The following is a 14,592-nucleotide window of genomic DNA, read 5'->3' on the forward strand; positions in this document are numbered from 1 at the left end:
AGCTCAACAATTCCACATTCCAACCCGGTTTCTCTTTCGGTCACTGGTTTTTCGAATTTACGTCGAATTGAATAAAACTTAAAGTATTCTGAACAAGATATTGCACTAGTGCATCATGTCCCGTATACTATTGGCTACTAGGCCATGCAAGGGTGTGACCCCATATGCCTTGCGGCCGGTACTGGCGAGTCGATATAATCTGATCAGTGGTAGACGCCTTATGGCTACGGGCCCGGCGCCAAAGTCGGATTCGAAGCTCCCAGCAAAGCCCGCTTCTCCTGCAGAGGCGGCCCCCAAGCCATCGCTATGGTCTCGGGTGAAGCATGAAGCGCAGCACTACTGGGACGGCACGAAGTTGTTGGGTCTGGAGGTGAAGATATCGTTTAAGCTGGTGATGAAGATGTCTGCGGGGTACGAGCTATCGCGCAGAGAGATGCTGCAGCTCAAGCGGACGACCACGGACGTGGTGCGTCTGGTACCGTTCAGTGCATTTGTCATTATTCCATTTGCCGAGTTGCTGCTGCCCATTGCGCTCAAGTTGTTCCCCAACATGCTTCCGTCGACCTACGAGTCCAAGACTGACAAGCAGAAGAAGCTGGAGAACCTGAGGAAAACGCGCGCAGTGATGTCCGAGATCATCAAGGAGAAGAAGTCCCACTTCAAACCCAGCGACATAACGGAATCCCAGAAGATGATCTTCAACAGCTTCTACAAGCACGTCCGCGAAACCGGGGAGCCTGAGTCCCGCGAGCAGCTGATCCAGGTTGCCCGCCTGTTCTCCGACGACACTGTTTTGGACAACTTGACCCGCCCGCACCTGGTGGCGATTGCGAAGTACATCAATCTCCAGCCATTCGGGACTGACGTGATGTTGCGTTACCGTATTCGCTACAAGATGTTGCAGCTGAAAAAGGACGACTTTGCCTTGTTCTACGAGGGCGTGGACCTGTTGAACTCCGCAGAATTGCGGACTGCGTGCGCTTCTAGAGGCATCAGAAACCTCAATGTCGAGGACGCTGTCCTGCGCGACAATCTCAACATCTGGCTCAACATGAGGCTGAAGGAAAAGATCCCATCGACTCTATTGATTATGGCTACGGCCTACACCTATGGCGACATCAGCTCCCAGAAGACTCTCTATGACGCCTTGTGCGACGTCTTGAGCGGTATCCCAGACGAGCTTTACCACGAAGTCAAAGTCAATGTTGTCGAAGAGGACGATGCGACAAACAAGTCCAAGATGGCGCAGCTGCGCGAGCAAGAGGAGATCATGAGAGAGGAGGAGCAGCAAGAAAAGGACGCTGTCGTCAAGGTCAGAGACCAGTTACGGCTGGATGACCTTGACGAGCCGGCTGCTGCTATTCCAGAGCCCGTTGCAGACAAGGAACCAACTACGGGCGACGCCACCAAAGATGGCAAGCCACCCCAGCATACCGCTAAATAGTTAAACAAGTGTTGGGCGACACGGATTTCGATGATGTATAGATTTTATGTATTGGACCAACTGTCTTTTTTACCACTTGCATTCGGGGCTTGGATGAGGCACATGTTAATCGTCAGAAGCGAGGCTATCCCTATTAACTCTTACCAGTCCTTTAATGACCCGCTATTCCGACATTGGGCCTTTCGGCATGCATGACTGGGCCCTTCAGGATCTGAACACTGATTCTATCCGCAGTATAAATAGCACCTTCAACTACTGAAAAGCGTGTAACAAAGGAGGCCGATCATCTGCAACTTCTATTTTGAATCACCAAAGCATAATGACTACTACCGCAGCGCAATTACGGAAGGAGCTCTGCCGCTCGCAAACTGGTTATGGACTCATGGGCCTGACTTGGAGAGATGTTCCTTCAGAACCGGAAACTGCATTCGAATGCATGCGGAAGGCTATTTCCTGTTGCAAACAGGGTAAGATACTTTTCAATTGCGGCGAATTCTACGGAGGCGACTTCCTTAATCTGCACTACGTACGGGACTTCTTCCGCCTGCATCCAGCGCGTGAACGGGTCATTCTTTGCGTGAAGGGGGCGGTGGACAACGCAACGTTGCAGCCTGTGGGCGATCCGGTGAGCGTGCGCAAGTCCATGGACAATTGCCTCCGTGAGATAGGTGGGTACATCGACATCTTCGAATGCGCAAGGTTTGATCCCAAGGCGGTGGCCCCCGGGGAACTGTACCCACGCGCGTCCATCGAGGCCGTCGTGGAATATGTGAAAGCGGGCAAAATCGGTGCAATAGGCCTGAGCGAGGTCACTGCCGAGCAGGTCCGGGCCATCTCCAGGGACTACGGCGAGTACCTTGCGTGTGTGGAGGTGGAGTTCTCCATGCTAAGCAGAGACATATTGCACAACGGTCTAGCACAGACGTGCGCGGAACTGGGCATACCCATTCTATGCTATTCCCCATTGGCCAGGGGTCTACTTACAAACGCCATCAGCACTCCTGATGACGTGCCAGCAGGCGATCTCCGCCGGCTCCTTGCTCGTTTTGGACATGACGCGCTTGCGAACAACCTGCAGGCGGCCACGTTCCTTCAGGAGCACATAATAAAGCCTCGTGCACCGCCCCCGCCGCTGCCCGCTGTGGCGCTGGCCTGGATTAGATCGTGGTCAGGTACCCACAAGGGCACCCACTTCTTGCCGATCCCAGGCGCGACCACGCCGCAGAGAGTTGAAGAATCGCTCAGTATCTGCGAACTGACACCGGAGGAGCTGGACTCGATCAATGCGTTCTTGGAGCAATTCACTGCAGCGGGGCGCAGGGACGAGTTTTTGGCCAGAAATTAGCACGCATATACTCACAACGGCCATATGCAGCTACCAGAGCCAGCCCACCCCCCTATGTCCCATGCGCAGCAAGTTGGACATTAATTCTATGGATATATAAGTATTTAGTCGAACACATTAGCCAGATAGGCGATACATCGTGAGCTTTGGTTGGTCGGTCAGTTGTCTTAGAGCGCTCCTGCCTGGGATTACATAAAATCTTGAACCGAAAAATTTGCTCCACTGATGAAGCCTGAACCAGCGAAAGACGCCAGTGAATGCTGAGGAGTTGCTTACTTAGTGACTCATTTCATCTGTTAAAGCAGCAGCTATTCCGATCCACGGCACCTAGAAGCATTTTTGAGCGGATTAGACCCCAATCTGTAGCGATGTCCACAGAGCAACAGTTACCTGAGGTCGATGCCAATGGTGAGATCATCATCAACCCACTCAAGGAGGATGGCAGCCCCAAGACCGCTAAGGAAGTGGAAAAGGAGAGAAAGAAGGCGGAGAAGCTGTTGAAGTTCGCGGCCAAGCAGGCCAAGAAGGCGGAGAACAAGGCCAACCAGCAGAAGAACCAGACGAAGAAGGAAAAGAAGAAGAAGGAGACAGAGGCGGTGGTGGAGTTTGTGGACGAGACTGTCCCGGGCGAGAAGAAGATTCTGAAGTCTCTGGACGACCCTGCGCTGAAAGCGTACAACCCGGCCAACGTGGAGTCGTCGTGGTACGACTGGTGGGTCAAGTCTGGGTTTTTCGAACCGGAGTTGACCAAGGACGGCAAAATCAAGCCAGAGGGCATTTTCTGTATTCCTGCCCCACCTCCAAACGTCACCGGTGCTTTGCATATTGGACATGCGTTGACGATTGCCATCCAGGACTCATTGATCAGATACAACCGCATGAAGGGCAAGACCGTTCTGTTCTTGCCAGGGTTCGACCATGCGGGTATTGCGACCCAGTCCGTTGTTGAGAAGCAGATCTGGGCCAACGAGAAGAAGACCAGACACGATTACGGCAGAGAGGAGTTCGTAAAGAAGGTGTGGGACTGGAAGGAGGTGTACCACGCCAAGATCAAGAGTCAGGTGCAGAGGTTGGGTGCTTCGTACGACTGGAGCCGCGAGGCGTTCACACTGGACCCTGAGCTGTCGCGCTCTGTCACTGAGGCCTTTGTGCGGCTGCACGAGGAGGGCGTCATCTACCGTGCGTCTCGCTTGGTCAACTGGTCTGTTAAGCTAAACACTGCCATCTCGAATCTGGAAGTAGAAAACAAGGAGATCGCCGGGAAAACGTTGCTCTCTGTTCCAGGCTATGATGAGAAGGTTGAGTTTGGTGTGTTGACTTCCTTTGCTTACCCTGTTGTGGACTCTGATGAAAAGTTGATCATTGCAACTACCAGACCCGAGACCATGTTCGGTGACACGGCAATTGCCATCCACCCAGATGACCCTCGCTACAAGCATTTGCACGGTAAGTTTGTTCAGCATCCATTTTTGCCACGCAAGATGCCAATTGTCTGCGATGCGGAAGCTGTTGACATGGAATTCGGTACTGGTGCTGTCAAGATTACTCCAGGCCATGACCAGAATGATTACAACACTGGTAAACGCCATGACTTGGAGATTATTAACATACTGACGGATGACGGTTTACTGAATGAGAACTGTGGTCCTGAGTGGCAGGGAATGAAGCGTTTCGACGCCAGAAAGAGAGTGATCGAGAAGCTTCAGGAGCTTGGGCTGTTCGTCAGCCAGCAAGACAATGAAATGGTTATTCCAACATGCTCGCGGTCTGGTGACGTTATTGAACCTATCTTGAAGCCACAATGGTGGGTCTCGCAAGGTGAGATGGCTAAGGAAGCTATCAACGCGGTGAAGGATGGCCGGATCACAATCACTCCAAAATCTTCGGCTTCCGAATACTTCCACTGGCTAGAAAACATCCAGGACTGGTGTATCTCGAGACAGCTATGGTGGGGCCACCGTTGTCCAGTCTACTTTGTAAATATCGAGGGGAAGGAACAAAGCAGAAACGAAGGTACCTATTGGGTTTCCGGCCGTAATCTGGAAGAGGCCCAGAAGAAGGCTGCTGAAAAGTTCCCTAACGAGGTCTACACTTTGGAGCAGGATGAAGATGTCCTAGACACCTGGTTTTCGTCTGGTCTATGGCCATTCTCCACTTTGGGTTGGCCAGATAAGACTCCCGACATGAGCACGTTCTATCCATTTTCGATGTTGGAGACCGGTTGGGATATCTTGTACTTCTGGGTTGCAAGAATGATCCTGTTGGGCATCAAGCTAACTGGTAACGTTCCATTCAACGAGGTGTTCTGCCATTCTTTGGTGCGTGACGCTCAAGGTCGCAAGATGTCCAAGTCTTTGGGTAACGTTGTTGACCCATTGTATGTGATCACTGGTAGTTCTCTAGAGGAATTGCACGCCACTCTGTCGAAGGGTAATTTGGACCCAAGAGAAGTTGAGAAGGCCAAGGCTGGGCAAAAAGAATCGTATCCAAACGGTATCCCACAGTGTGGTACAGATGCATTGAGATTCGCCCTATGTGCATACACTACGGGTGGACGTGACATCAACCTTGACATTCTGCGTGTTGAAGGTTACAGAAAGTTCTGTAACAAGATATACCAGGCTACCAAGTTTGCCTTGATGCGTTTGGGTGACGACTATGTCCCACCAGCCGAGGAACAACTTTCCGGCAACGAGTCGCTAGTTGAAAAGTGGATTTTGCACGAGCTCTCATCCACTGCTAAGACTGTGAACGAGGCATTTGACAAGCGTGACTTCCTAACCTCCACTTCGGCTATCTACGACTTCTGGTACCTAATTTGTGATGTCTATATCGAGAACTCGAAGTACCTAATTCAAGAGGGCACCGATCTGGAAAAGAAGTCTGCCAGAGACACTCTATACACCTTGGTTGATAATGCATTGAGATTGATCCACCCATTCATGCCATTCATTAGTGAAGAGATGTGGCAACATCTTCCAAAACGTGCTTCCGAGACTAGCGAATCGATTGTCAAGGCCAAATACCCGGTGTTCCGCCAGGACTTCTTTGATGAGGAATCTGCTGCGGACTACAACTTAGTGTTATCCGCCACCAAGGAGGCTAGATCTTTGTTGGCTGAATACAACATTGTCAAAAACGGCAAAGTCTTCATCGAAGTCCAAGGCAACAATGACAAGGTGTTCACCTGCTTGAACTCTCAGAGCGCCTCGATCGTGTCTTTGATTAAGGCCATTGACCAGGTCACTGTTGTACGCTCTGCTACTGAAATCCCAGAGGGCTGTGTGCTAAGCAGCGTTACCCCCGACGTCAACGTGCACGCCTTGGTAAAGGGCCAAGTGGATATCGACACCGAGATCCAAAAGTTCAACAAGAAGCTGGACAAGGCACAAAAGTCAAAGGAGGCTATCGAAAAGGTGGTGGGCAGCAGCGACTATGAGACCAAGGCAAACGAGCAGGCGAAGAAGGCCAACAAGGATAGATTAGACAGCATCGCTGCTGAGATTGAGTCTTTGGAAGCCACCATCGCTAACCTCGAAAAGTTGAAGTTGTAAGCATCTTAACTCTCAGAAAGCCATTCCAGTGTTCGTAATTAGATAGCTATGTATAGGTATCACAAAAGTAATGTCAGCGCGGCTACCGCTACTTCTTCCAAATGAAGTCCTTTTCTAGCTTTTCCTTCACCGCATGGCGTAGCTCGCCCGCCAGACGAACACACTCCTTTTCCGCCAGCTCCAGCACCTTGGAGACCGTGGACTCCTCGAAGGTTCCGTTTCCATCCAGCAGCAGCAGGGTGTTCACGCCGTCTGCAACGCTGAACGCGGCTGTGAACACGCTCCGGGCATCTTGCAGCTCTGCCGGGCTCGGGTTCTGCGTCAGCTCCCCCTCCGTACTCACAGCTATTGAAACAGCGCTCAACACCGCCCGCAGTGGCACCCCTGCATCCAGCAGCGCAAGATAGGCCGCGTTCAGAGCGACAGCCAACTCCATGTGCTCATGCTGACCGACCGACTTCAGTACCTGCAGCGTAATCTGGCACAGCTGCCGCGGATGCAAAAACGTCTCTACCACAGGTGTGATGGTCGCGCGTACCTTATCTTCAAGCAGCTTCTCGCGTGTGGTCGGCGGGCCCGCAGCTGGCCGCACGATTACGTCCAGGGCCAGATGCTGCGGAATTTCCTGCCTGGCTTTGGGTTCGATGGGCCCAGAGACACCGCAGATAGCAGAGGCTGCGGCTGTGGAGAACTTCGACGACCCATCGACGTGGCTCAGAATACCGAGAGACATATCAGATTGGAGGTCGATAGGCTGCTCGGTGGTGAAGTTCGTTTGAGCATTTCGAGAAATTTTTTCCGGCGATGAGCTACAGCTCGAAAGACAATGGTAGTGGTGGACTACCATCGCCGCCCCACCACCGCCTCCCAAGCCTGCTCACGAGATGGCTGCCAGTAGTGGTTCTCCGCAGCTGGCCACCGAAGACCACCTGCGCAAGGGTGAGGCCGTCAGCGGCCTGCACGCGGTTGTCGCGGGGTCGGTGTCCGGGCTCGTCGCCAGGAGCGTCACCGCGCCCATGGACACCGTCAAGATCCGCCGCCAGCTGCAACTCGCTTCCGAGCACAAGTACCACGGTATCCTGCACACATTCCGCACCGTTGCGCGCGAGGAGGGCGTGCGTGCTCTGTGGAAGGGCAACGTGCCCGCCTCCGCGATGTACGTGCTCTACGGCTCGCTGCAGTTCGGCACCTACGCCTGGCTCAACACCGCGGCCGCGTCTGCCGGCCTGCCGCCGCAGGCGCACAGCCTGGCCGTCGGCGCACTCGCCGGCCTCGTCAGCAGCCTGCTCACGTACCCGCTCGACCTGCTGCGCACGCGCCTCGTGGCCAACCGCTCGGCCCACTTCTTCAGCCTGCGTCGCCAGGCCCGCGTCATCTGGGACACCGAGGGCCCCGCGGGCTTTTTCCGCGGCGGCGCCTGGGCCATCGCTGCCACCACCCTCACCACCGGCCTCATCTTCGGCATCTACGAGACCTGCACCATCGCCGCAGACACCTACGGCCTTCCCTGGCTCGCAGCCGCCGCCAGCCCGACCGCCGGCCTCGTGTCCAAGGCGGCCGTCTTCCCGCTCGACACCGTGCGCCGCCGCCTCCAGATCGTCGACGCCAAGCACATCCCGTTCTTCACGCGCGACCCGGGCGCCTACAGCGCCCTCCGCGGCACTCGTTTTCTCGGCCTGGCTGTCCACATGGTCCGCGCCGAGGGCATCGCATCGCTATACAAGGGCCTGACAATGGCCCTGTGCAAGAGCACGCCGACCACCGTGATCACGCTGTGGGTCTACCAGCGCTGCCTGCGCCTGCTGGAGCCCACACGGGCCCCCCAACTGCCCGCCTAGCGTCCCGCCGGGCTCAGCATATCTACATATTGCAACGTAGCTAATGACCTTTCTCGAGCCTCGAGGTGATGAAAAAGGCTTCAACGCGTCGTTCTGCGCAAACTTCATCGCCGTCCACCTAACAGACGTCATTATGCGAATCGCACAGGCCCAGCAAGAGACTACGGTGACCGCAAAGCAGGTGCTGCGGTACATCCCGAACTGCATCGGCTACATGCGCGTGGCCACGATGGTGGTGGCGTGCTTCCTGATGAAAAACCACCCTGCGTGGACCACCGTGGTCTACGGGGTGTCGTGCCTGCTGGATGCGCTGGACGGCACGATGGCGCGGCGCTACGGACAGACGTCGCGGTTCGGTGCAGTGCTCGACATGGTCACAGACCGGTCGACAACCAACGCGCTGATCTGCTTCCTCTGCCTGCTCTACCCGCGGTGGACGCCGGTGTTCCAGCTGCTGATCGCGCTGGACCTGTCCAGCCACTACATGCACATGTACGGGTCGCTGTCGTGTGGCGACTCGCACAAGAAGATCGAGAAGGACCAGTGGCTGTTGCACATGTACTACTCGCGCCGCGACGTGCTGTTTGCGGTGTGCTTTCTCAACGAGCTGTTCTACTTCGGTATCTATCTGGCGGGCTTCCCGCAGCTATGGCACTTGTGGCTGCCGGGGCTTGGTCGCCTGCACTTCGGCACGCTGGTAGCGCTGCTGTGTCTGCCCGGATACGTGTTCAAGCAAATCACAAACGTGGTGCAGCTAAATCGCGCGGCGTTGCTGCTTGCGCACATGGACGCGCGTGATGCAACACGCCGCCTCCGCGCAAAGCATGAGTAGCCTTTGCACTTCAATATCACATGTTATAGTCATATGTAGCCTCTGCCGCATAACAAGTACACCCGCCGTCGGCGTCGGGAAGTGCAAATGGTCACGTGCCTGTGCTGTTGCCGTCTAGTTCACAGCCTGCCAGAATCTGGCAGATACCTGGTTCCTTGGCCCAGTTGGTTAAGGCACCGTGCTAATAACGCGGGGATCAGCGGTTCGATCCCGCTAGGAACCATTTTTATTTTTGCGATAACTTTCGCGGTTTCGCCCATGTGTTATCTCGGAGTCACGGCAGCCAGATGACTTCGCTCTCGCCTTCCATGGAGCACTCACTGGAAGCCATTCCAAATTGTATTAACAAGCTTACGATCCATCAAGATCGTATATAAGTTGGCGGCGGGGCTGGCGTTATGCAGGAGTGCAGGCCGCTACTGATGAAATCGACGCTGCCGAATGACGACCGTGGGGTCGCAATCAGGCGTAAAGACAGTTGGGTACCGTCGGAGCATTCGTCAGAGGTGGGCGATGAGGCGTCGAGTGCAGGTTTTGCGGGGAAGTACCACAGCACCTACAGGAAGCTGGAGAACCGGCATGTGCAGTTGATAGGGATATCGGGGGTGATTGGAACAGCGCTGTTTGTGTCTATCGGGAAGGCGCTGTATCGAGGCGGGTCTGTGTCGCTGCTGCTGGGGTTTGCGCTGTGGTGCGTGCCGATCCTGTGCATCACGGTGTCAACGGCGGAGATGGTGTGTTACTTGCCATTGAACTCGCCGTTTCTGCGGCTGGCGTCGCGCTGTGTGAACGACTCGCTGACGGTGATGGCAGGGTGGAACTTCTGGTTTCTGGAGTGCGTGCAGATACCGTTTGAGATTGTGGCGGTGAACTCGATAATCCACTACTGGCGCGACGACTACTCTGCGGCGATCACGCTGGTGGTGCAGGTGATGCTGTATCTGCTGATCAGCCTATTCGCGGTGCGGTACTACGGCGAGATTGAGTTCTGGCTCGCGAGCTTTAAGGTGCTGCTTGCTGTGGGGCTGTTCTGCTTCACGTTCGTGACGATGGTGGGGGGGAACCCCAAGCGCGACCGCTACGGCTTCCGGTACATCGGCGAGGCGCCGTTCAAGCAGTACTCGCCCACCATGGAGCCTATCTCGTCTTCTGCAGGGTACTTCCAGGGCTTCCTGGCCTGCCTGATCCAGGCATCCTTCACCATTGCGGGGCCGGACTACGTTTCAATGATTGCGGGCGAGACAAAACTGCCGCGAAAGGTGCTGCCCGTCGCCTTCAAGCAGGTATTCATCAGACTGACGGTCTTGTTCTTGGGCGGCTGTCTGTGTGTGGGGATTGTCTGCAGTGCGAACGATCCGGACCTCACAGCCGCGATCAATGCATCTCGGCCCGGTGCGGGCTCCTCACCGTATGTCATTGCCATGAACCATCTAGGCATTAAAATACTGCCCGACATTGTCAATGCCGCATTAGTAACGGCCGCATTTTCTGCCGGCAATGCCTACACATACTGCTCATCGCGGTCGCTCTATGGGCTGGCACTCGACGGCTATGCGCCCGCGATTTTCAAGCGCTGTAACCGCTTCGGGGTGCCGATCTATGCCGTAAGCGTTTCGGTCATGTGGTCGGTCCTCAGTCTGCTGCAGCTCAACAGCAACAGTGCCGTCGTGCTGAACTGGCTCATCAGTCTTATCACCGCGTCGCAGCTCATCAACTTCGGCGTCCTCTGCGTCGTCTACCTCTACTTCCGCCGAGCATACCTGGCCCAGCAGGACAACCTTCCGGAGCTTCCGTTCAAGTCCTGGTGGCAGCCGTATACCGCCTATGTCGGCTTGACCTGCGTGCTGCTGATCGTAGTCGTCCAGGGCTACACCGTCTTCTACAGCGCGTTGTGGAACGTGAAGGACTTCTTGTTCTGCTACCTGATGGTCTTTATCGATATTGCCATCTACTTGGGCTACAGGTATATCTGGCGCAGGGGCAAGGATGCGGTGATCCCGCCCACGGAAGTCGATCTAACTACAGGACTACTGGAAATCGAGTTACATGAGCGGCACCACGGTTTCGAGCGGTACTCCTTTTTCCATGTCGACGACTGAGCAACATTGTTCGACTCGGCATTTATTCTCCGTCTTGTAAGCCCTTTTTATCATGTGACTCTATCTTACACCCCCCGCTCAATCAGCACCCTGCCCCCCAATTGGACTATAGTAATGGATGCAGAGTCATTGTGCAGCTAGGTTAGGATGTAGACGATATGCCTTTTTGGCACACCTCTCTAAAACCTAAGGGCATCTATGTGCTCTTCGCTGGCTGTGGGGATGAAATATGTCTATATAGAGGTGTTAATCCCTGGGCCGAACGTTGCCAAAAGGCGGACTGACAGCCGTGAGTGGTTATCGATATCGGGTCAATAACCGACCCCCGCACCTCCACGTGCTGGGATGCCGTGCTTATAGAACTTGCCTCGGGGAAAGTGGCTACATTCGCTGCGAATGGCTCTTTGACTACATCATTTATGCAGGTCCCTTTTGTCATGTATTTTCGATACGTAGTACACAATCAGATGCACATTGCGGACTGTGTGTGCCGCTATGTCTCGCGGCACTTAACGGCGTGATGGGCCAATCGGACAGCTGATCTTACTTATCAGTGTTGCTTGTCTTCGAAGAATTGATAATATGATTTAGCTGCCATGCAGATGCCGGTGCGAATGTAGCGACTAGCTCGAAATAATGGGTCTGCAAGGAGGCATCTAAAGGGTATTTATATACATGAGCAGGCGGTATCCATGAAGGAAGCACACAACGGATGCGCCACGGGCGACCAGCCACACGGGCTTCAATATAACCACCCGATCTCAGATGAGTAGTGTCAAGACTGCAACACGTTGCAGAGAGGAGGATTGCCCGCAGGGCAGGGAGCAGGGGACAGCTGGGCGGATGAAAGGCGCGGGCCGGCGGCCATTCCATCTCAAAGGCAAGATTAATAAAACGCATTTTAAAGCCAAGGAAAAGGTACCTGATGTGCGAAGAGGGGATGCAGATATGCTACTGATCGAGCTGCATGATCTCTTTGACTTCCGGCACTGCATGCAGTCGGGGAATACAGGAGAAATGAAAGTCGATCTCGATGAGGTTGCTTCGATTGAATATATACACGATCCAGCCTGTGTATACAAAAAAAAAGGCCCTGTACCCCTGCAACCAGATGACGATGAGGATGTGGGCAGCGAAACATCGGCCGAACCATTGGATCCGCTGACCGACGTGGAGCAGAGCGGCGTGGGATTTTTGGCGTCGGGTGTCTATTCGGCAATCCCTGAGAGGTGTAGTGGTGGCATGTTCCTAGAGTCTAGCTGCCACCGCGATGTACCGAATAAGCAGACGCTATTCCTACTTTTGCATGACCTAATACAGGGTGATGCCTATGATGAATGAGAGGGCAGGCACCGTTTCAGCATCTAGCATCTATTGTTCTCGATTTGTTCTAGCGTTCCACCATCTTCTGACGTCTCCACCTAAACTATGCAGCAGCGATGCACTGGTGCTTCTCTTGTTTTCAGCCTTTGTATATTTATCATCCATGAACCAATTCTTTAGGATCAACACGTCCTCTGTTGGCGACGTGCTTATGTAGAAGAGAATGCCGTTATTCAACCTCAGCAGCTGCTCTTCCTGAATACCGGCCTTGTTATATTCTGATCTCCTTATTCCCGTGTATAATCTGCATAACTCGACGTTGAGCTGTAACAATTTCTCAGAGCTCAGGCTATCGAGGAACGTTCCAGAGTCAGTGTCTGCCATCTTCTCAAGTCGAAGGTTCTCGTTGAGACCTTGAAAAAGATTAAGTTTGGTAATATCCAACGTCCAGCTACTACTTGGGGCATCTGTAGGTTCTGGCATTCTCAAAGTATTGGTAGCGGATGGGCCCATATGCTCGTCGTTTGTGCGAGAAGTAGCCATATTTGTCGCAAAGGTCCCGGCGGTGAGAAATTGCAATGTCTCATCAATCCCAGCAACTACCATCTTCAGCGGCTGTCTGCTCTTTTCATCAGAACGTTTATCGCTAAAGCGCAAAAGTGGCAGAGAACATTCGATCCTTTTTGTCGTCTTGTTAAACACACCGTAGGCAAACCTCCCCGGTTTATTGTCCTCAGTAACGACAGAGCCCTCCAGCTGCAACATGGCATCGTAAAGCTTTGCATCAATGGCCTGCAGGTAATCGGGATCCCATATCTTGTCAAAGTTTTCGTGAAATATAAAGATGCACAAATAGTCTTTATAGTACCAAAACAGTAGTCTATACCATTGAGGTTCATCTGTTGAGAATCGCAACTGGAAGCGGCGGTAGCGGTAACTTTCTGGTAGAGCTTCCAGGGCCAGCGGCGAGATCAGGAACCCATGGTCTACATGCAGAGAAAGGGAAGCGGTGTCTGAATTCTGCCGATCTGCGCGCCGGACCAACCTGCTAGTCATTGACGAAAAGCCGGAAGTAAGACTGTTCAGTCCGCTCATAAGCGTGTTGATGCCGGTCAAGTTACCCACTTCGCTCATCGTATCGTAGGTCATCGATATGGGCATGGTGACGTTCCGCCACATCCGCGCGCCCACATCCGACGCCGGTTGGCTGTCGTGGCGCAGCTCCCCTTCTTCCTCCTGCTCGTCGCCCCCAATTGACAGACGGACATGCCCCGCCAGCACGTGCGATGACAGCGCGGTCTCAAACAAGCGGTCCAAGTGGTAAACCCAGTTCGACAGCTCCGGCAGTGACAGAAATTCAGGAGCAAAGCTGCGCAGAAGCCCGTATTCCGCCGCGCTCCGCCGCCCGTCGCGGGGCAGCTTGTAAATGCACATGTCCTTCAGCCCCAAAAACGACTCACTATCCAGCAGGATCTCGTTCTTGATGTATGACTCCCACGCCCTGTCGCGCAGCTCCAGCTCGCTCACCTTGTACCCATCGTGCCAGCACACACTGGCCAGCGTGGACGCGTATATCGCCTCCGGCACCAGCTTCAGCGCCTGCCAGTATCCGACGACGTGCTCATTCAGGCGGTCCGTCAGCTCGCCGCGGTCCGCAAACTCCGACATTGACCCGCAGTGCAGCCGGAACACATGATAGCTTTGCAGCAGCTCGCGCACGTAGTACTCGCACCCGTACCGCTTGCCGTCCTCCACCCCAAACGCCATGAAGTGGCCGTCCTCCACCTCCACCGCAATCACACGCCGCCGCTCCAGCTGTGTGTCCACGTATCGCACGCTACCCCGCGTTTCCGGCTCGCTGAAGTTGTGCGCAAACTGCCATATACCCTGTATCATGCCAATGAGCGACAGCTTTTCATTCTGCGGCGTTGGTTCCTCTGCGTCCTCTTTAAACGAATGGTACAGTAATAGCTGTCGCCACGCTTCCGAATCTGCCTCTTTCGCATACACAGCGGGGTTGTAAACCGCTATGAAGTCCATCCTAGCACACACGTGAACGCTACAGTCGTGGCCGGGAACCAATGAGCTGATGTCTCACAAAGTCTTTACTCTGTCCGAAGTGTTCTTCCATCGTCCATCACCAACGAAAAAGTTCAC

The 14,592-nt window shown here is 54.2% G+C and overlaps 9 protein-coding genes and 1 non-coding gene across 10 annotated transcripts; 8 read left to right on the top strand and 2 right to left on the bottom strand.

Moving 5' to 3' along the window:
- Window positions 1-115: 115 nt before the first annotated feature.
- YLH47 (Ylh47p) lies at window positions 116-1,444 on the top strand (the record flags this gene model as incomplete). The annotated part of the gene is made up of 1 exon (NM_207926.2): window positions 116-1,444. The coding sequence occupies one exon, from the start codon at window positions 116-118 to the stop codon at window positions 1,442-1,444; it is 1,329 nt and encodes a 442-aa protein (NP_982573.2).
- A 319-nt stretch (window positions 1,445-1,763) lies between these two features.
- On the top strand, window positions 1,764-2,789 carry AGOS_AAR033W (pyridoxine 4-dehydrogenase; the record flags this gene model as incomplete). Its single annotated transcript, NM_207927.1, has 1 exon — window positions 1,764-2,789. One exon carries the CDS (start codon window positions 1,764-1,766, stop codon window positions 2,787-2,789), a length of 1,026 nt encoding a protein of 341 aa, NP_982574.1.
- Window positions 2,790-3,046: 257 nt separating this feature from the next.
- On the top strand, window positions 3,047-6,343 carry VAS1 (valine--tRNA ligase; the record flags this gene model as incomplete). Its single annotated transcript, NM_207928.1, has 1 exon — window positions 3,047-6,343. One exon carries the CDS (start codon window positions 3,047-3,049, stop codon window positions 6,341-6,343), a length of 3,297 nt encoding a protein of 1,098 aa, NP_982575.1.
- An 88-nt stretch (window positions 6,344-6,431) lies between these two features.
- RRP46 (exosome non-catalytic core subunit RRP46) lies at window positions 6,432-7,076 on the bottom strand (the record flags this gene model as incomplete). Its single annotated transcript, NM_207929.2, has 1 exon — window positions 6,432-7,076. One exon carries the CDS (start codon window positions 7,074-7,076, stop codon window positions 6,432-6,434), a length of 645 nt encoding a protein of 214 aa, NP_982576.2.
- Window positions 7,077-7,227: 151 nt separating this feature from the next.
- TPC1 (thiamine transporter TPC1) lies at window positions 7,228-8,181 on the top strand (the record flags this gene model as incomplete). The annotated part of the gene is made up of 1 exon (NM_207930.1): window positions 7,228-8,181. One exon carries the CDS (start codon window positions 7,228-7,230, stop codon window positions 8,179-8,181), a length of 954 nt encoding a protein of 317 aa, NP_982577.1.
- Window positions 8,182-8,224: 43 nt separating this feature from the next.
- On the top strand, window positions 8,225-9,013 carry PIS1 (CDP-diacylglycerol--inositol 3-phosphatidyltransferase; the record flags this gene model as incomplete). Its single annotated transcript, NM_207931.1, has 1 exon — window positions 8,225-9,013. One exon carries the CDS (start codon window positions 8,225-8,227, stop codon window positions 9,011-9,013), a length of 789 nt encoding a protein of 262 aa, NP_982578.1.
- Window positions 9,014-9,162: 149 nt separating this feature from the next.
- On the top strand, window positions 9,163-9,236 carry AGOS_t0016. The gene has a single exon. It is a non-coding gene; the product is annotated as a tRNA-Ile (tRNA).
- A 175-nt stretch (window positions 9,237-9,411) lies between these two features.
- AGP2 (Agp2p) lies at window positions 9,412-11,112 on the top strand (the record flags this gene model as incomplete). Its single annotated transcript, NM_207932.2, has 1 exon — window positions 9,412-11,112. The coding sequence occupies one exon, from the start codon at window positions 9,412-9,414 to the stop codon at window positions 11,110-11,112; it is 1,701 nt and encodes a 566-aa protein (NP_982579.2).
- Window positions 11,113-11,877: 765 nt separating this feature from the next.
- On the top strand, window positions 11,878-12,453 carry AGOS_AAR039W (AAR039Wp; the record flags this gene model as incomplete). Its single annotated transcript, NM_207933.1, has 1 exon — window positions 11,878-12,453. The coding sequence occupies one exon, from the start codon at window positions 11,878-11,880 to the stop codon at window positions 12,451-12,453; it is 576 nt and encodes a 191-aa protein (NP_982580.1).
- A 30-nt stretch (window positions 12,454-12,483) lies between these two features.
- On the bottom strand, window positions 12,484-14,475 carry CCZ1 (Ccz1p; the record flags this gene model as incomplete). Its single annotated transcript, NM_207934.1, has 1 exon — window positions 12,484-14,475. The coding sequence occupies one exon, from the start codon at window positions 14,473-14,475 to the stop codon at window positions 12,484-12,486; it is 1,992 nt and encodes a 663-aa protein (NP_982581.1).
- Between the last annotated feature and the right edge of the window lie 117 nt (window positions 14,476-14,592).

The sequence above is a fragment of the Eremothecium gossypii genome, chromosome I, assembly GCF_000091025.4.
Source record: "Eremothecium gossypii ATCC 10895 chromosome I, complete sequence".
Lineage (NCBI taxonomy): Eukaryota > Fungi > Ascomycota > Saccharomycetes > Saccharomycetales > Saccharomycetaceae > Eremothecium > Eremothecium gossypii.